Here is a 21,805-nt window from a genome sequence, read left to right as displayed (position 1 = left end):
CAAAACTTCTGTTGATAAATATCCATGGTTCGAAATAAAAGATCAATATATCCAGTAATGTTACAACATGTTACATTTTAGTTTACTAATGTATTTGAGAAAATTCAAATGTTTTAAGAGTCGCATGCACATTTTTCATCTGCACTTCGTTTACCGATCATCTAAAAAACAATGGCACTTCGTTTCCCGACATCTAGACACTTTTTTCCAGATATAACGCACTCGTTTTGTGTGAATCAAAAATGCAGAATTCGCTGTGGAATACTGTTAAAGTAAGCAGGCAATAAATAAAAATGTATGTACTTAGTACGCAAATAAAAAACGAATTACCGAAGCATGTTCTTATCCCTTTGAAATATGATTATGATTTGGTATAAATGTGAAAGATAAATGTTAAACAAATTGGATATGTCTAATGAGTAAAATCTATATGACCATATATTTTAAATTACGTTCTAAGCGGTTGATCTAAAGCATTTATCTTTATGTCCAAATGAAGGTACTAAGGCTATTTTCTTTTATATTAGATAACATGTCATGAATAATCACTCTGCTTAAACTGCCTCTCAGAGATTAATATCAGCAGCGATGCAGGTTCGAAATTCTATTGGAACTCTTTGGCTCAATGCCAATAAACGAAAATAGCAATAAAAGAACGGGCGGGGTTGATTTAATCACACGATAGTGGTGTAAAAATTATGCATATCCGTCTATGTTTTAATATAAACACAACACATGCTGCATATGAAGTTCTATCCAATATAGCACCCTAAACTTTGTTTGTGTGGGTATACTAAGTACTGACTCCATAATATGACATTTAAACATTTTATGTACGCATTCCTTTTTTTTCCAGAATCAGTTGTTTTTACGATTTAATTTTAACCGTGATTCTTAAAACTCAACCAATACAGTGATTTAGGGTCAGGTGAATCGCACTTCGAGCAAACGTTAGCGTTGCGTAAAGGGAAGTGCTCCCTATAAGCAGGGCTCAAAATACAGGGAGTTTTACCATTCTCTTTTTAATTTTGTTGCTACGCATAAGTATCGTCTTGATGATGCGATTCAAATAAGCACAACCGACATAGGATTTTATGAAGAACAAATGTGTATTTGCGTCATAAAGACCCCTTCACTACCGTTATCTAGAGCCCTGCTATAAGTAAAATTAAACACGATTGTGTTGATCCGCATTATCCGTACACATTATTTAATAATAAATATTATCTTATTTGAAAATTGCAATTATAATAAACATAGTATAAATTAATAGTAAGGTGATTTTTGAAATATATATTTTTAAAATGTTTCGTATGAATAGCCATAATATAAATAAATGCACTTGAGGTAGAAGATACAACTCAGTTATTAGAGTGCCCGCTTTGTTGAAAGTCTCCGTAATCTGAAGTGCCCTTTATCGGTAAACAAAGTGGCTGCAACTTTATGTATGCCACCTATTACAAAATGCACTATCTTTGTTTATATTTCATTGAATGCTATCAAAATTTCAGTATTTGAAGCACAGTGATTACTCTACATGCTGGAATAGCAAACAATTTCTTGCAATAATTCTAAGTAGTTTTATTTTGTTAAAATGTTTACTGTTCATCCAGTTTATGCTGTTTTCCGATCGAATTTTCTATTTTTGGGCAAAACTGTACCATTCTTCCGTGAAATTGTGTATTCCCAATACAAAAGGATACACCATTTATCAACTCGACCATGTGTCTTGTCTTAAAAACTAATCTTTAGGATATAACTTTAAATAAAACAGAGGAACTTACCTCTAGCGCGTGGCGTTTGTTGTTCTCTGTTAGTAAAGTGCCATCCGTAAACGAAGTATTCGCATACCCGGCGTGTAGTACAGAATCCGAGACCATAGGCATTATTGAATTGTGACTAAACATCTTGATTTAACTAAGAATTGTATACAAAAAAAAACAAACAGAGGTACTTCAGTTCACAGATGTATCACGATCAAATATAATTGTACAAACTTTAAATTGAAAAAAACTACATACCAATCTTCTACAATGTGACACTCGTCGATCACGACAGCATGAACTTTGCTAGTGAAGTCTTCATTTCTCAGAAGAGCTTTTCCCCAGGTATTATTAAGTAAAGATTCAGGATGACACATGACTATGGAATATTCTCCCTTACAAAGTTTTTGCTGATCATCTTTGCTGACAACAGACTCATCACCAAAAGGCAAACGGAAAGCTTTAATGTGATGTTCAGCGAGAATCTGCATTTGATCTTGTTGAATAATTGTAAGTGGAGAAACAACTAAAACAACTACATTGGTTGAACTGGATACAGATGATAAAAGCATTGGCAAACATTGATAAATAAGGCTTTTACCATAGCCAACAGGTAAATTGACAATTACATCTTTATGACACAATATTGTCTGCAAACATTCAATTTGTTTTGTCTTGGGTGTAACATTTGGGTCAAAAATTTGAACGGCATCTAAAATATGTTGTAATGTTGTTGCAGAAGACATTTTAATTTTAATGTCAAAATGAAAACTAAGGGAAATAATCATCACACAATTTTTTTTTAAATGTTCTTCGTTGCTTATTCAATGCATCAAAAGTAACTAAAGAAGGCCAATTCCCTGGCAAGACTTGAACTCGCATCTCTAACCAGTGCATCGCTGGATAGTGTACTACATTGTACTACAGGGAGAGCTTTGACCTTACTTTAGTCTATTCACAGCATTGACAGTTTAATTGATACAACGCGACACATAACAACTGAATAAAAACAAATCATTATTAACCCAAGACAAATTTTAGTAACAGTTGGTTTAATGCAAAATATGTAACATTAGCTAGACATATGTTTTTACGATATTTTGCATCGCATACATAAACAACATACAAATAAAACTTACCGAGATAGGTAACGATAGTCCCGTTGCAATGTGTCCGCCATGTTGATTACCGTTACGCGTCATGGGAAAACGAAATTCATTTTTTCAATATTGTTTATTTTTTTATGTTTTACATAACCACCTTCATTTTTTTACATAAACAAACTTTTTACAAAGTGCGTACCTAAAAATATATTTTCAACCAGTAAAATATTTTGGAATCACGTTGGTCCAAAATATGGACCAACGTGAACAACCTGTGGAGGCAGAGGTCCATTGTGTCACACCGGTCTTTACTGACAATAACGTAGTGACGTCACCATCTATGTATAGAATGGGCAGAGGTCTCTTCTAGTATAAGGGAGACCACTGCGTAGGAGATTGTAATTTATTGTGATGTGTAAAGTACGGACATCCACGGTCCTATTTGACAACAAAGTTTACTTTTAACATGTAAGTTGCAATTCTTAATGAACAACTTTGAACTATTCGATACCATGGCGATTATTATCAATTGTGTATATTTCATATCAATTCGTTATGGAAACTGTCTCACTATACATGTTATGGTTAGCATTTGGATAGTGCATTGTATTCGGATACACTATTTAGGACACATCTGTTAACCGCTCACGCATATTATACTTCTTGTTGCTTTGAGCTTTTATAAGAACATAAGTACAACTCAAAGTTCTTCTTGATAAAAAAAAATTCCATGTAAGTCTCAAGTTTGTCTATTGTATCGAATTTAATCAACCTAAATTATTGTTAAAAATACAATTCCTGTTCTCATTGAATAATTGATCATTTTGCGGATCAAAGCTCAAAACAACATAACATCTATAGAAGTGTGGGGGCATATGTCATCCTATGGAGACAGCTCTTGTTTTTTTATAATACTGATTGCTCCTTTAGGTTCTTGCTTTGTGGTCCTTAGTCTAAGGAAAAGAACGTTAGTTTCGGGCCTTTTCCGCCCTATGCCACGGGTCCCAAATTCGGCCCCATTCCCAATGCAAATCTGAGGTTTTTTCCCAATTGAAAAAAAAATCCCAATTCCAAAAAAAAACAAAACTTTTTTTTATTAAACCTTTAACTATATAAGTTAACCTTATCCAGTGTAGAAAATATTAAAAAATCTTGCATAATTAAATTATCTGTTGCCTTGAATTTGTTTTTAAAACAGTAAAATATGTTAAATTGATTATTTAAGACTTTCCTTTTTTTCCCCAAAATCCGGCGTTTCGCATGATTTTTTTAACTAAAAAAGGTTAGGCTCTTTCCCCAAAATCAGATAAAAACCCTGCACTTATCACACATGTTCATAATATTTTGTAAAATTTTAATAATATGTTATCAAAATAGTCGTTATTTACCAGTTAACGGCTACTTTGAAATATAAGAAACACTATTTACATGCGATTATTTTTCCCAATTGAGCCAGTTTTGGGATTAATTTGTTTTCCCAAAATGGGTTTTTCACGACGCAAAATTCCAAAAATTCCAGTGTGGCATTTTCCCAAAATGGAGCTGAAAAGGCCTGAGTTTAACCTATTTAGTAAAGCTTGATTGCATGGAAAGCCTATGTCTTATTGAAACCTTTAAGTCAGTTTCCAGGGTAGCATCGGTACTTGGTGTCTCTTGGGTTGATCCAAAAAAAACATAATAGGAAAAAGGTGAAATAACTGTGTATTCATCTGTAGTAGACCATGTCCATAAGACTGACTGTCTGTTCAAACAGTAAATTAATAGTAAAGTAATAACTGTATGTAGCCAAATTAAACAAAGCTGACCAAATGCCACTATGCTAATACAGTGAATTTAATTTAATTTTAGATAAATTAATTATGTCAGTATGTAATTAATTTGTATATTTAATTAAAACTCTTTATTTATTTCTAATGAAAATATTAATTAACAAATAATTTGTCCAATATTTGTTGGTATACTATGCATGCTTCAAGTCATTCACTTAACCTTTTCCCACTCAGAAGCAAAGTGAATATGGCTGTGTGCAAACAGCATAAAACCAGAACAGCTTGCAAGCAGGTTTTATGCTGTTTGCTGCTCATTAGTACTTTAGGTTGGGAAATAAAGCATTTAAAACTTGAATCTAGTAAGAAAGGTCTTTAATTAAAATTTGATTTTCTAAGAGGCTTTTAAAGGTGTCAAAGTGCCTCTCTGAGTGTTAAAGGTTTAAGTCATTTCTTATTGGTCCAAATGAAATACAGGTATTAATTATCAAGTACAATAAAAAAAAATTGCTCCCATTCCCGAGGCTCCCAATACAATCAATTTATGTCAATTGTTTTTTATCTTCATAGCAAGTAATACAATATGCTGGTATAACAGGTAATTTGATTATAAGTTATTAGCTCAGCTGTTTCCGGAGAAAACCAGAGGTATTGTCATAGCCAGCTCGTCTGCTGTAAGCGTCGTGCTAAGACCTTAACATTGGCTCTAAAATCAAAGTGCTTCCACCTACAACTTTGAAACTTCATATGTAGATGCACCTTGATGAGTTCTACATGCCACACCCATTTTTGGGTCACTAGGTCAAAGGTCAAGGTAGCTGTGACCTCTAAAAAAAAAATCTGACAAGCTTTCGCAGCCGAGCATGGCACCCGTTATTCGGTGCTCTTGTTTTATATTATTTTGTATTGCTCTCTGTTTGCAGATCATAATTATGACTCAGTAAAGACAACTTATGTAATAAAAAACCAACATGCAACAATTTGTTGAATTATATAATGGGCTTATCAACATAAAATAACATTCAATCTGTTACAAGTAATAAAGGAATTGTCAACATAATACAAGTGAAAAAAACGGAGTGTTGAAGCAAAAAAGTGAACTAAGCAATTCCAACAAGGACAATGTTTTCACGACTGGCAAAGTTCAGAAAGAGCAGTGATGAGTACCAGGATTTGGACCGTGTTGAGATGGACATTACCGACCCAGCAATGCGGCGCTACGCTGGCTTTTCTGATGCTGAGATACAGCCGGACGAAGGAGTATCTCAACCAGAGCCTCATGAAGGTAGCTATTTACAGAATTTGAATATCAGTACATTTCTTATTCTATGTCTGTAAATTGTTAGATTTTTTTTTTGTATGTCAGTTCCCAGTTACACTGTTGTGTTTTTGTTCACCATTTAAATGGCCAGTGTTTGTGCATGGTATCATGAAAGGTCACACTGTTGTTAATATTTTGAAGGCTTAATCTATTTGAAGGGACTAATTCAAAGATTATTTTGAAAATAAAATCATGGGACACTGTTAAATAACTTACCTCCAATGTTCTCAATTCGGTAACATCGTGTTGCTTGCAAGGCCAGTCTCCCTAGCTCAAAGATCAAGGACATAATAAAGGTCAAGATATTGGCATGGCACAGCGCTTGCAGATTATAACTTCATCATTCTTCTAACACTACTATAAGAGGCATTTAAAAGCAAATTATCTAGCTGTGTTGAGAGGACTTGTTTCATATAATGACTTTCCTATTCTTAAATTTTAAAGCCTAAAGGTCATTGTTAAACTAAAGGAGGGCTTATTCACAGACAATGGAAATGCCAGTTTTCCAACTTGTTGTCACAGATTCAATGTCTAAAAACATGCTGTACATCTGGGAGTTTATTAACATATAAGAGGTAGGCATACAAAGAAAATACAATTTAATGACTTCAAACATAATAATTTTGAATGTTTTTGTTTTTTCACTTAAATTTGTTCAATCAGTTATTTTAAATCACAGATGTTGTCGCCACTTTTTCGCGAAGTAAAAACCTTAAGTTAATCTGACCTTATTTTTGATGACAATCATTTAAAAAACAATTAACAAGTGGTGGAGGTATCAGCTTTTTAATCCAAACAGCACTGGCTTGAGCCCAATGTGGACAAATTTTCTTTCTTTTGTGTTCTGTATTACATTTTATTATTATCCCCGCCATAGGCGGATGGATATTGTTTTGGCCTTGTCTGTCCGTCTTTCAATCCGTCCGGCACTTTTGTGTCCGGAGCCATATCTTGGAAGTGCTTTGGCAGATTTCATTGAAACTTGGTATGAGAAAACGTGTATATATCTGGATAAGAGGATGATGCACGCCAAAAGGAATTGCACACGAGCTGTTAATAACAGAGTTATGGCCCTTTGTTTCATGAAAAAATGCTTTTTATTCCCCCGGATCGAAAGATCTGGGGCATATTGTTTTGGGCCTTTCTGTCTATCTGTCTGTCTGTCTTTGTATGTGTGTGTCACAAAACTTTAACCTTGGTTAAACTTTTATAACTTTTGCAATATTGAAGATAGCAACATATTTGGAATGCATGTGTATCTCATGGAGCTGCGCATTTAGAGTGGTGAAAAGTCAAGGTCAAGGTTATCCTTCAAGGTCAAAGGTAAAATATCATTGTATTTATTTGTTCCTAAATTTTTAACCTTCGTTAAAGTTTGGTCATAACTTTTCGAATATTGAAGATAGCAACTTAATATTTGGCATGCCTGTGTATCTCATGGAGCTGCACATTTTGAGTGGCTAAACGTCAAGGTCTTCATTCAAGGTCAAAGGTCAAAGTTATGGCTTCAAAGCGGCGCAATAGGGGGCATTGTGTTCTGACAAACACATCTCTTGTTAACAGCTTTATCTCAATAATCACATGAACCAGAGCCAGAAACTTGCCATAGTTGTTCTACATCATCTGGGGGTGCTTCACATTCAACACCCATAATCCTAGGGACTAAGGTCAAGGTCACACATTGGGGTCATCGGTCACAAATTTGATGAATTATTAATTATTTAATCATTCCTTTACTATGCATCAAGGGATTCTGTTATAACTGTCCACAATTGTTCTCACTGAGTGTCAAATATAAGATTCAGGTTTCTAGGGTCATGGTCAAAGTCACACACAAAGGTCAAAAAACACATTTTGATTAAATATGCTTTATTTGGTAAGGATTCTTCCATACTTAGATGGATTCTCAAAATGTCCTGATGTTATTGTTTTCAATTATCAGGCAGTGCAAAAAATGTGTTTTTGACCAATGTAAAGGTCACACATCAAAGATCACACATTTATAGAAATATTGATTATTTATCCATTATTTTACTATGCTTCAGTGGAATCTGTAATAACCTTCAACCAGAAATGGCGCGGCAGAGGCCGCCGTGTATCCCCACGCCGCATGTTTGACCTAGGGGCGCCCCAGGGTTGGTAATGGGGCCATGCACAGTTGAGATTGACCGTATTGTCCTAAGAGAAGTTCAGTACATATATCAATTAGAAGTGAATCAGTGTAGAAATGAAGAAGTTATAGTAAAAAGCAATTTTGGGTGTGTGGCCTATGTGGGCAGGGCGCCCCAGGGTTGGTAATGGGGCCATGCATAGTTGAGATTGACGGTTGAGAAGTTCAGTATCAATTAGAAGTGAAGAAGTAAAGAAATTATAGTAAAAGGCAATTTTGGGTGGGTGTGGCCTATGTAGGCGGGGTGCCCCAGGGTTGGTAATGGGGCCATGCATAGTTGAGATTGACCGTATTGTCATAAGAGAAGTTCAGTATCAATTTGAAGTGAATCGTTGTAAAAATGAAGAAATTATAGTACCATATACTTTCGCTTGTAAGACGCATTTTTAAGATAAGACTCAAATTAATAAGTTACAGTTGGGGTCGCGTCTTATAAGCGAGATACTGGTGAAAATAAACAATTTTTTTCAAAATATCGAGTTTACTGGGCTTATGCTAGCCAAGTTGGACACTTGTGAGTTGTTTTGAATCATCACGGCAGCCATTTGCATTTTCTCTAAAGTCTGTATTGGCCCGTACCGTGTATCGGAACGCTTTGTTCAGTTACCGATTTATTTGTAATAAAATGTATTGTTACTGATTTTGTTGTCTATTATTTTAAATTTGAATTTTGTTATTTTTGGGGCGTAAGACGTTATATTGTCCGTGATTATTCTTGAAAAGTTTGTATCACCTGATTGTCTGCGCGCGACGGCGTTAAATGTCATATGTGTGTAAGCGGCGACACGATGCCAACATGCTTAAAACAACAGCAAAATCAATTCTCAGTTTGAAACTGTCAATTGTTTAATAAACACGCTGCTGATTACAAATGCTACTTGACAAGTTTGTATCACCTGATCGTCTTTGTTCCACGTCGTTAGTTGTCAATTAAGACATAATTGGCAATTAGGGTATCCTCTGAAATAAGTTACCAGTTTGCAACTGTCAATTGTTAAATAAACACTTTTATTCAGACGACCCCCTAATGCCAATGACACCTTATTTATTAGGGGCCAACAACGACGGGAGCAAAGAGCGACCGCATGCAAGTATCCGCATATGGCTTTCTTCTTAACAGTGATTTTGATCTGTGCTTCGGAGTCTATCACTCTATCACGCAATTGGCTAATTTTATGAAAGTAGGCGTTACCTATTGTTGATAGACAATAGGCGTAAAATTTGCATAATCTAGGTAATAAAACTAAACGCTTTCAAAATATCTGCCTATTAGTTTTCAATACCTGTCAAACAATACAATTAAGATGACTGATACGATCAATTTTGCTTGTGCATTGATATTACGAACGTAATATGTTTGCAATTGTTAGGGCAAATGATTAAATACCCAATTGTTAGAAATTTTGTTAATTTGATAAAAAAAATTATTGCATGAATAATACTTGAAAAAAAATTAAAACCCACTTCTATATCATAAAATAAACAAATATTATTTACTTTGTTGCTTGATTGTTTTATTTTTCAGACTTGCATGAATTACTAATTGTATGCAGCGCGAGTTTGAAAAATTCTCAATGTGTTACTAATTGATGATTTTCTTTAACATTCTGCCATTTATCGGCCGATGAAAACGGCAAAATTTGACCGCGTCTTACACGCAGGTCAGTCTCAAATCCACCCATTATAAAGTCCGAAGTCGGGGTGCGTCTTATAAGCGAGGGTGTCTTATAAGCGCAAGTATACAGTAAAAGGCAATTTTGGGTGGGTGTGGTCTTTGTGGGCTGGGCGCCCCAGGGTTGGTAATGGGGCCATGCATAGTTGAGATTGACCGTATTGTCATAAGAGAGGTTCAGTATCAATTTGAAGTAAATCGGTGTAGAAGAAGTTAATGTAAAATAACCTAAACAAATGAGTGAAAATCTCTGACCTGGCCCCACCCCAACACCCATAACTTTTTTTTCCAGGGGTCAGATCAAAATTCCGAATAATGCAGGGTCGCATATATGCTCATACATGTAGCTACCATGTGTGTAAGTTTCAAGGTTCTAGTGCTAATGGTGTATGAGGAGATAGTGGCCAGGACTGACAGATGGCGAAGAAATTATCACAATATCCCCACGCTTTTTAAAAAGCTTGGGGATAATAATTCTTATCCATCTTCTTCCTTGCTGTTTGTCATAAGTAAGACTCATGTCTAGGGTTAAGGTTCATGTCTAGGGTTAAGGTCAACATCACACAATATGCTTAATGTAAGGTCATACATGTATGATTCACATCAAGGGTTAAGGTTACACAAATGCTTCATGTAAGGTCGTATGCTAAACCCATAAACTGACCATAATTTTTTCCAGAATTATGTACATGTATACATATTTGTTCTTAGAAATTACAGGGCACGTATTCACCAAACAATTCTTAGACTTAAGTCTAAGAATAAAGAATATTCTTTAAATTGATTTATTCAAGAATTGCTTGAATTTTGAGTCAAACTTGTTATTAAACACCTCTATCCATATCATTTTTCATGTAGAACATTCTGTTAATGCAGACCTGTTTACTTCTACGGTTTCGCCGTAGTTACTACGGATTATTTGGCTAAACTACGCACTACGGATTTGTACTGAAAAACGGATCAATCGATGAAAATGGTAAACTTTCAGTTTTTAATCGTACTTTCGCTTATTTTCGGTCTTTGCGGGTAATTTATCAATCATAATCATTTTGGCGCTTGCATAGTAAGAAACGTTAAAATTCAAACCTCCCGGGAAACGAGTGCTGATCAAGCTTGTCGAGTCGTCACTGAACAACAACTGACTCGCGTATTGGTTCGCAAATTTAGCCGAATATATACAATTTTACGTTGCTATCCAGAATACAAATCTCTCTCTCTATTGCGGAGAATACTGACGATAGTCGATGTATTGAGATTGAGTAGGCCTGTTTTTACACAAGTCCAAGATGGCGGCAAGCAGACGAGAAATTGCGATTAACGGCGAAAATAATAAATACCATTCAAATTAACAACGGATATCATATGGTCATTAGGGAATAATGTAATGCGTGTGTCAATTCACTCAAAATACTACGTTTGAGATAAAAATAAAAATAAAATATTTATCAGAAATATGCACCGTGAATGTGCATGTGCGTCACTGAAACAAGTGTTCGAAATTGTAGTTCAGTCTACTCACAAAGTAAAAGCATTTATTATAATGAGTATGGTTCGCAAAAGGAAAGATACAAACTTGATTTGATTTATATGTAAGTGGATCTGTGTATACTCAGATTCATATGCATATTCTGCTTTATTATGTTTGTTACCCTGTACAGTTTTATGAAATAGCATTGAACTGAGGTTGTCAAGTGCAAGATATAGAAAGGTAAACAAATAAAATATATTATTTTAACTCCATTTAATACATTATGAACACAACAAGAACACTAAAGGGTGATTGTCAATATTTGTTTATGTTTTCCTCCTTATGATATTTAATTTAAAAAAATACTGAATTAAATTAATAGCTACTCTTAAAGAGCTTATGATCAAATGGTGTATTTAAGAATCTATAGATTATAGTAAGTGTAATATGCATGTGGATGGATGTTAATTAAATATAGTCTTCATTGTAAGAAGGCATTGAAGCAGCACTTTATAATATAAAAATGCTGTCAAACATGCACTTAAAAACAATTTTAATTCTGTTACTTATAATCATATTTATAATGCTTAATGTTTCCCAATTTCATGGTTTATCACGCTATTTTTTCCAATTTCATGGTTTATTGCGCCATGATTTTTCCCAATCCAAATGGCAAAGGCTGTAACAAATAAAAGCAAATAATCACTTAACAGATTTAATTATTAGCAAGTACATTCATCAAGTGCTTTATGTACCGTTAAACTGATATGTGACCCAGTCATGGTGTTTTAATGCTCAAAATGATTGAAAAGGTTAAAACTACTGACAACAGCCCAAAACTACTGAGAGATGCCCTCCATACTACTGAGAAGCAATCGGTAGGGTAAACAGGTCTGTTAATGGCATAATTACCTATTGAGGCATGTATATAGACAAACACTGAATGCATTTTTCTTGGTTCTAAGTCTATTCTTTATTCTTGAGTCTAAGAATGGGCCCGTGAATGTTCTTAGTTGCTGACTTGTCTGTCCTTCAAATTTTTTTGCTCAGAATGTTGATCTTGTTAATATCCATGCCAATTTGAAATCTGGATCATGTGTGGCTTAAAGTTAGATCATCAGGTAAAATTTAAAAAACAAACTTACCAACTTTGTTGGTTTGAGATGTTGCATTAACTTTGTCAACGGCCGGTTCCATAAATGTGATCTTGTCATATGCAGAAAAATGCAATTTCAGGAACTGGAATATTTTGTCGCGAAAAGTCCACTGATTTGGAAAAAAACTAGTTAAATACAACTCTTGATACATGTAATCATTCAAATAATAAAAACAGAGTCATCAAAGTTATAGTTATATAATGTGCTAGATGAAATTGAAATACAATAAAAATAATTGCTTTAAAAATGAAACAAACTTCATTTCATAAATAAATAAAAAATGAACAAACAATTTTTTACTTACTAACCCATTCTAAAGAGGTGGGACCATAGACATTTCCAATTAATTATGCTGCGGTCCGGTATTATTCCAGAAACAAAACAAAAAAAGATACGTTAACCTCCGTTTTGGTCAAAAATTAAGTCAATACAAACAGACTGGTTTATTATTCTCCCCCAAAATTTATTTTGGGGGGAGCATATAGTCGCCGCTTCGTCTGTCCATGTGTGCGTGTGTGTGTGCGTCTGTCTGTCTGTCCGTGTACAATTTTTGTCCGGGCTATTTCTCAGCAACTAATGACCGGAATTCAATGAAACTTTATGGGTAGCTTCACTACTAAGAGGAGATTTGCATATTATCAGCGGGTTCTGGTCGGATGATTTTTCACAGAGTTATGGCCAGTTGAAATGTTCCATTAACTGTACATATGGTGCAATTCTTGTCCGGGCTATTTCTCACCAACTAATGACCGGAATTCAATGAAACTTTATGGGAAGCTTCACTACCAAAAGGACATGTGCATATTATCAGCCGGTTCTGGTTGGATGATTTTTCACAGAGTTATGGCCCTTTGAAATTTTCCATTGTACATATAGTGCAATTCTTGTCCGAGCTATTTCTCAGCAACTAATGATCGGATTTCAATGAAACTTTATGGGAAGCTTCACTACCAAAAGGAGATGTGCACATTATCAGCCGGTTCTGGTCGGATGATTTTTCACAGAGTTATGGCCCTTTGAAATTTTCCATTGTACATATAGTGCAATTCTTGTCCGAGCTATTTCTCAGTTACTAATGACCGGAATTCAATGAAACTTTATGGGAAGCTTCACTACCAAAAGGAGATGTGCATGTTATTTGTGGGTTCTGGTTAGATGATTTGTTTAGAGAGTTGTAGCCCTTTGAAATTTTTAAGTTGCTAAACCATATATTGTATTATTTTGTCCAAAGTTATGCCCCTCAAGACGTTTCCTTTTATCTGGATATATAGTGCAATATTGTGACAAAAAAAAACTTTGGGGAGCAACAACCGTCTCCGTTGGTTTATTGTGTTTATTTTACTTCCATTGATTTTTTAACTTCAAAATAAAATGGATTTTACCAACCAGTTGAACTGGCTATTTTTTATGGTGACGTAACAAACTCCAAGTACAATTCTTAGAAATAGTCAAATATTGCACATTGTTTTGTGACATAGGTTACACAATTGATTGGTTGAATTGAATTTATTTCTCATGAAGTTTCTGAGCAGGATCACAGAATAACAGCTCCTGTTAAGAAGCTTTGGTGCGTTAAAAGTCCAGATATGAAGGGAATGTTAATAAGAAACTATCGCCTATCACTTTCTTCCTGATATGGCTGGAATATGAGCGGCATTTAAAAACTTACAAAAGGCAAAAATGATCAGTTTCGGCACAGACATTGCCATCTTAATCGTCACATGATTACCCCCTTTGAGAGCACTAGTTGTTTATATTGCTGTTTTTCTTCATTTTTAACTGAACATTTTAGCATATATTTTCCTAGAACAGGTTTAAATAAAGTTGTTATTTTATTGTATTAAGTATTGTTAAATACTGTGAACGTCATAACAATAAAAATGGCCCTGGTCATGTGAAGCAGTGATAAATACTTTAAATCTGTATAACGTTTTCAGCCTATATGAATATGTTGATCCTAGTCTGTTTAAGTCGCTAAGAATGAGACCATTGCAACATGTCTGTCAATGTGTAGTATTCCAGGCATTTCACAGCAAAGAACTATGAGTCAATAACATATCAATATTTGCAGGGCGAAGGTTTGAACGAAAATGCTGTTACCCTGACATGTACATGTAACTATGTAACAGGAGGGCTTCTCTGATAATTATTACAATCATTAAATTTTCTATATAATCATAATACTCTTATATAAGCCATCTCAATGCTGTCATCGATAAAATCATAAAATAGCCCCATATGTTTATGTACATTGTACATATAACTATGTAACATGAGGAATTCTCTGATTATTAATACAATCATTTCTATATAATCATAATACTCTTATACAATGCTGTCATTGAAGTAACTAACTGTACTTCAATTTAAAAAAAAGGGCAGTGCTCTGGGAAAAACCATATGGCCATATGGGATGATATATCTGACAGCATGGATATGGCCATATGGGATGATATATCTGACAGCATGGATATGGCCATATGGGATGATATATCTGACAGCATGGATATGGCCATATGGGATTATATATCTGACAGCATGGATATGGCCATATGGGATGATATATCTGACAGCATGGATATTGCCATATGGGATGATATATCTGACAGCATGGATATGGCCATATTGGATGATATATCTGACAGCATGGATATTGCCATATGGGATGATATATCTGACAGCATGGATATTGCCATATGGGATGATATATCTGACAGCATGGATATGGCCATATGGGATGATATATCTGACAGCATGGATATGGCCAAATTGGATGATATATCTGACAGCATGGATATGGCCAAATTGGATGATATATCTGACAGCATGGATATGGCCATATGGGATGATATATCTGACAGCATGGATATGGCCATATTGGATGATATATCTGACAGCATGGATATGGCCATATGGGATGATATATCTGACAGCATGGATATGGCCATATGGGATGATATATCTGACAGCATGGATATGGCCATATGGGATTATATATCTGACAGCATGGATATGGCCAAATTGGATGATATATCTGACAGCATGGATATGGCCAAATTGGATGATATATCTGACAGCATGGATATGGCCATATGGGATGATATATCTGACAGCATGGATATGGCCAAATTGGATGATATATCTGACAGCATGGATATGGCCATATGGGATGATATATCTGACAGCATGGATATGGCCATATTGGATGATATATCTGACAGCATGGATATGGCCATATGGGATGATATATCTGACAGCATGGATATGGCCATATGGGATTATATATCTGACAGCATGGATATGGCCATATGGGATGATATATCTGACAGCATGGATCCTGACATATGGCCATATGGGATGATATATCTGACAGCATGGATCCTGACATATGGGATGATATATCTGACAGCATGGATCCTGACATATGGCCATATGGGATGATATATCTGACAGCATGGATCCTGATATATGGCCATATGGGATGATATATCTGACAGCATGGATCCTGATATATGGCCATATGGGATGATATATCTGACAGCATGGATCCTGATCTGACTGTGAACCATATGGCCATATGGGATGATATATCTGACAGCATGGATCCTGACATATGGCCATATGGGATGATATATCTGACAGCATGGATCCTGATATATGGCCATATGGGATGATATATCTGACAGCATGGATCCTGATATATGGCCATATGGGATGATACATCTGACAGCATGGATCCTGATCTGACTGTGAACCATATGGCCATATGGGATGATATATCTGACAGCATGGATCCTGGTCAGACTGTGCAACCATATGGCCATATGGGATGATATATCTGACAGCATGGATCCTGATCAGACTGTGCAACCATATGGCCATATGGGATGATATATCTGACAGCATGGATCCTGATCTGACTGTGAACCATATGGCCATATGGGATGATACATCTGACAGCATGGATCCTGATCTGACTGTGAACCATATGGCCATATGGGATGATCAGACTGTGCAACTCTGAAGGTTGCTCTGGATCTAGGCTGGCTGCATATGGCATTTGATCCATTTTTTGCATTCCACTGCTTAATGCATTTGAAGATTATTTCCATGAACTTAAATATGCAAATATTTGTTTTGATACAAAATTATTTTGAAGTCTTTAAATTTATCAATGATCTTTGTCCCAGTCTTTGTTAAACTAACATAGAGATTGTCTGGGAATATCTTGACAACAATAAGAGGTAGCAAACTTAATAACTCGAGCTACCATATTTTGCAATTATTGTTATTATTTGAATTTAATTTTTAAATTTTTTCCTTGGTATATTTAAAAATAATAAAGTGATCAATTGGAAATTTTAAAGTTAGAAAGATCTTATTAAAACACAGTGATGTGCACAAGAACCATAACTCTTTCATAAATGCATTGTTATGTTACACAGTCATGTAATGTTTATCTTAAAATTATGGTATGGGCATCTGTGCACAGTGCAGTTCTTAAAGGGACCGTCAACCACAAACGAAAAGAAAAGTTCTAAAATACTGTATTTTTTTTACAGTTATTAGTTTATATTGATTAAATATCACGACTGGTATATTAAATTACTTGAAAAAAGTTCATATATTCAGTATATTCGGTAATACAATTTCGCGATGTGAAATCAAAAGTACATCGCGAAAAATAGGTGACATAACGATATACACACTATAAATTACGCAAGAAGATTGATCATTCCGATGGGGATTGTTGTCGACATTCCGGAGATTAGGCAAGGGTAGGTGCGAACGAGGTCTTTTTTGCGGGTAACGGTAGGTGTGAAAGGAGGTCAGTTTGCACTTCGTAATTGGCAAATGTTATTGAGTAATATGTGCCACGACTTGTTAAGATGCTAATTGACATTTGAGACACTAATTGACACTTGAGAAGTGAAGATATGCAATTGCATTTTGTGTGTATAAATATTGAACGTTCAACAGTGGTGTACCTCAACAACTGTATCCCTGTCTCCCATGCAACACTCAAATTTACTGGTAATAGCCCATGCTTTCCCCGAGGAAAAATCACACGATGTACACTAATTCTTATTTTCTCACGTTTTTCATGAAATGCATGTGGACTGTTAATCTTTTGCTAGAAAATTACAAAATTGCCAGAAAAGTATAGTGCTATGCAACCCATGCTCCTAATCATAATGACGCGTCCTATTTTGAATGCTTAATTAAGCTTTCCAATGCCCCGGATTATTGGATTGTGCAATAGTAAAATGGCGGCCATTTTCGGTCCGATTTGGTGGTTTTATCGTCTTTAAATATTTTTTCTCCAATTTTGCATTAAAAAAACAGCCTGCGCGCTATACATGGGAGCGCGCTATACGTGGAAACCTACGGTACCTAGGCCAGTTAAAATCTGCATCAAGTGTGTCATAGAACTTGATCACCTGTACAAATCTTATTAAAAACTTAAATTACCTGTCTGGAAGCTGTATTTATTTTCCAAGCTTGATGAAAATCATCAGAATGTTTATGTCAACACTGTCTAAGCATATCTTGGTCAAATGGGGTGAAAAGATGAGTAATAGGTGAAGCTTAAAAAACAACATATTTTCCTATAGAAACCACGTCTATGACTCAGTCTTGATGAAGCATGGTTAGAATTAATGCCTATCTGTACAATATCAAGACATTAATTGAGTCAGGGTAATGTTTGGTTTTAAAGTACATGTATGTCAACCAAGTCTAGTCTACATGAGCTTTAAATTAATACAGAAGGGCTCTTTATGACTCTCTTAGCTCTCTTGTTCCAAAGTGCTGCCATTTGTTTTATGACCAAATTTGCCACTAATGAACATTTTTGTTCTCAACTAAAGTCTAGAACATATGTAAATTATTTTAGAAAATCTTCAATCTCAATAAAAGTATTATCAGTATTGACATCAAGTGCAAATGTAAATGCAAATTCAGGAAAGTTCTTCTGTAGTCATTGTGGGGACAAATCAATATGCCATTCAAAGAGTGTCTACAGAGCGCAGCCATCTGCCTGGTGCCTTGATAAACATTTGTATTGAAGTAACACAAGATTATTGATAAACGAAGGTGAATGTCCTTCACATGTCCCCGGTAGTTTACAGTCAAGACAAATTAGTTTGCAAACGAATTGCAAAAGTCAGATGTCTCTCATTCACAGTGTGTATGCATATCGGTGGCTTCTATCTCAAACTGTCTCTCTGATCATTCTCGGTTGCCTCTCTGTTATATACAAGAAAACGGATATACAAGAAAACGGATGATCGACATTCACAAAACAGGTGAGAAAATAAAAAATTAAAACTCATAAACACATTTGTGCATAAAAAGAGAAGATCCATGAGTTGAAGCATATATCCAGCTAAATGTTCACAGTATTCCGTAAGTCCAAACACTTATCACAACCTCTATGGAAGATGGAATGATGACGAGGTTGGTGGAACAATCGTGCATATATGCCACTTTGATGACTTTTTAACATAGCTTTTTCCTAATATGTCAAATATCTAGTGTCATTGATATCATCTTTATGATCAAATCCTTAAGTTCAATGTACGTTATATAGTAATTGTCATCAATTTTACTTAAAAAATGCCTACCTCCGCTTTCGTTGTGGCACGGGAAGCCTCTCGATCGGCTCAATTTTTTGGCACGGGTAGCCTTATCAAGTCGTCGATTGACACTGGCATGGGAACACTCGCCATTACATTTTAGGCCGAATAGCCATTCCTCGCAACAATGGGAATGGTGTATTTTAAGCTTCGCAATGATAAAATGATTATCTTTATCATTGAATTAATTTATTTAAACTGTCATAAAATTCAAGTTCAATAGTTTGACACCAGAATTGTCAGTTTCACAATAGTTAAAAGAAATATGCCATGTGTAGTCAAGATTATCTGCAGTATTTTGTTCTTCTAAATTCCAGCGCGATATGCGACACTCAAATCTTTATTGTCGCATGTCAACTTTAAATGTCGAATGTCATATCGTGCGTCGCTTAAATGTCTTGCGTCGACCATGAAGGTCGACACGAGACAATCTACTTGGCACTATCCGGATTCCGTATTTAACACGTGTTAAAATTATTGATAGTAAAAAATTAAAATGTCAGATTATTGTAAGTAAATATCACTTATAACGTAATTATTTGAACTAACGCTATCGGCTACATATTTGTGGTATCTTTATGTACATGTATAAATCTGTCAGTAATGAGAAATCTCGTTGATAAATTGCTGAAATAATGAACATATATTGGTGCCACGTGTTTACAGTACATAATGCAAAAACCAAAGATTCGTTAAAATGCCACGAGTTCATGGATTTTCTCGTGCAAGTCAAGTAACTTGTCGCCGGCTAGCCTCAGATTTTCAAAAGGGCCCATTTTAAAACGACTTTTTACAAGTGGATGAACCAGTCAATAAGTATCATGACATCCCTGTCCATTGACTCGGACTAGTTGCTTCCTGGTTCACTGAGCCCTGGATTCAACGTTTATTCATTTCATATCAATGTTATCTTTCAATTTTGGCCAATAGCCAAAAGCACAAAATTGTGTTCATTAATATTCAAAAATGAAATATTTACAGCTAAAAAAGGGCACATTTATTGTCCAATCTTGATGAAATTTGGTCAGAAGATTGGTCTCAATGATATCTTGGACGAGTTCGAAAATGGTAACGTTTGCTTGAAAAACATGGCTTCCAAGGGGCTGGGCATTTTTCCTTATATGGCTATATATGGCTATAGTAAAATCTTGTTAACACTCTAGAGGTCACATTTATTGTCCAATCATCATGAAACTTGGTCACATTTATTGTTTGATCTTCATGAAACTTGGTAAGAAGATTCATCCCAATAATATCTTGGACGAGTTCGAAAATGATGCCGATTGGTTGAAAAACATGGCCGCCAGGGGGCGGGGCATTTCAGGGCTTCCGCTGTCGTTCGCCAAATTCGCCGTTGGCGAAAATTTCGCAAATTCGGTGAATAAAATTCTCGGTTGGCGAAAATGCTCGGCGAAACGTTTTTAAAATTCGTCGAATAAAATTCTCGGTTGGCGAAAATGCTCGGCGAAAAGTTTTTTGCCTGTCAAGTACCATTCCAGATAGTAAACTCTTTAAACCGTCGACTGTGCGTCAATACATCATCGTGTTATTAACCAGAAAATTTGATACCTAGTCTGCAGCAACACCAGTCAGAACCGGTCATCAAAACAAAGGAAACTTGCTGGTGCATTGTGTACTGGCAGTGACGTCACCATCTATGTATAGAACGCTTGCTGGTGTGAAAACAAAAGGCGTTATCGAACATTATGTCAATACCACGGGCCTGGCAAAAGCATTTAACAAAAAACTATTTCTTCACAAAAACACATGAAATCTTGTTTCAACAGGAATTTGAGAGCATTTCTGTTTAATAGTTTCATTATTATAATATTTTGGGAAAGGTAAAGTTTGATTAAGAAACCAACAATTTCGGAAATAAAAAGTATACCATTCACTCGTAGTAATATATTTCGGATATGTTAAAAATTCGGACATTTAAAGATACGGACATTTATGTGTTGGTTTGTTGTTGATAGTTTGTAAAACTAAGTTTTATCATATTTCAGGCAACTAGAATGGATGGTAGTAATTATCTGGGCCTTTCTGTCAAGAAATATGCGTTAAAAACATTCATTTATTTGAGCCTAGAAATCATCCACCACTTACAAAAAATGTTTTAACAACAGAAGCTGTCAAAGCTGATGTATATCATATCCAAATGACCAAATATAACTGTTTAACAATATGAAGTGAGAGGCTTTGAAAATAAAGCATCTTTAGTCTTGATCAACTGTTATGTTTTGCAAATATTGAAATATGTGCTCAAGAATGAATATCTTTAATATAATGAAAATGTGCTTATTTTGTAAACAATGTGAACTGAACATGTGCTTATGATGTATTAATAAACTGATATTCTGTTATGTAGAATAAAAGTATGATTATTACATTGATGTATGTATATCTAGATGTATGCATATCTATAAATATTTTTTTATAAACTGATATTCTGTTATGTACAATATTTTAAAAGGATGATTATAGTAATAAATATATTTAAGCTTCATATTGTAGTTATTTGTGTTCTTACACCCCTAGACTTTCACGAGGCGGTCCCAAATGCTTGGCTAAAACTTTGGCTACAGTTTCTAAAATTTGGCTACAAAAAAATCCAATTGGCTAAAATGTTGGCTAAAGAAATTTTTGAGCCAGGGGAAGCCCTGCATTTTTCCTTATATGGCTATGGAAAAACCTTGTTAACACTCTAGAGACCACATTTATTTTCCAATCTTCATGAAACTTGCTCA

General features: G+C 35.1%; 1 protein-coding gene across 6 annotated transcripts in view; it reads left to right on the top strand.

Moving 5' to 3' along the window:
* LOC127832116 (synaptic vesicle 2-related protein-like) overlaps positions 1-21,805 on the top strand; it is a 94,875-nt gene that overhangs the window by 2,909 nt on the left and 70,161 nt on the right. For 5 of the 6 annotated variants that reach the window (XR_008026700.1, XM_052357356.1, XM_052357372.1 and 2 more), the window contains one exon: positions 5,556-5,917. Coding sequence is in view for 5 of the 6 variants with exons in the window: in XM_052357356.1 (XP_052213316.1) it covers positions 5,755-5,917 (163 nt within the window). In the remaining variant the exon portion in view is untranslated. Of the gene's footprint in view, positions 1-3,267; positions 3,335-5,555; positions 5,918-21,805 lie in introns of those variants that run through there. The other variant, XM_052357392.1, reaches the window with a different exon arrangement.

Source organism: Dreissena polymorpha, chromosome 1 (assembly GCF_020536995.1).
Source record: "Dreissena polymorpha isolate Duluth1 chromosome 1, UMN_Dpol_1.0, whole genome shotgun sequence".
Lineage (NCBI taxonomy): Eukaryota > Metazoa > Mollusca > Bivalvia > Myida > Dreissenidae > Dreissena > Dreissena polymorpha.
The sequence above is the reverse complement of the archived record's forward strand: the minus strand, read 5'-3'. Positions and strand labels throughout refer to the sequence as shown.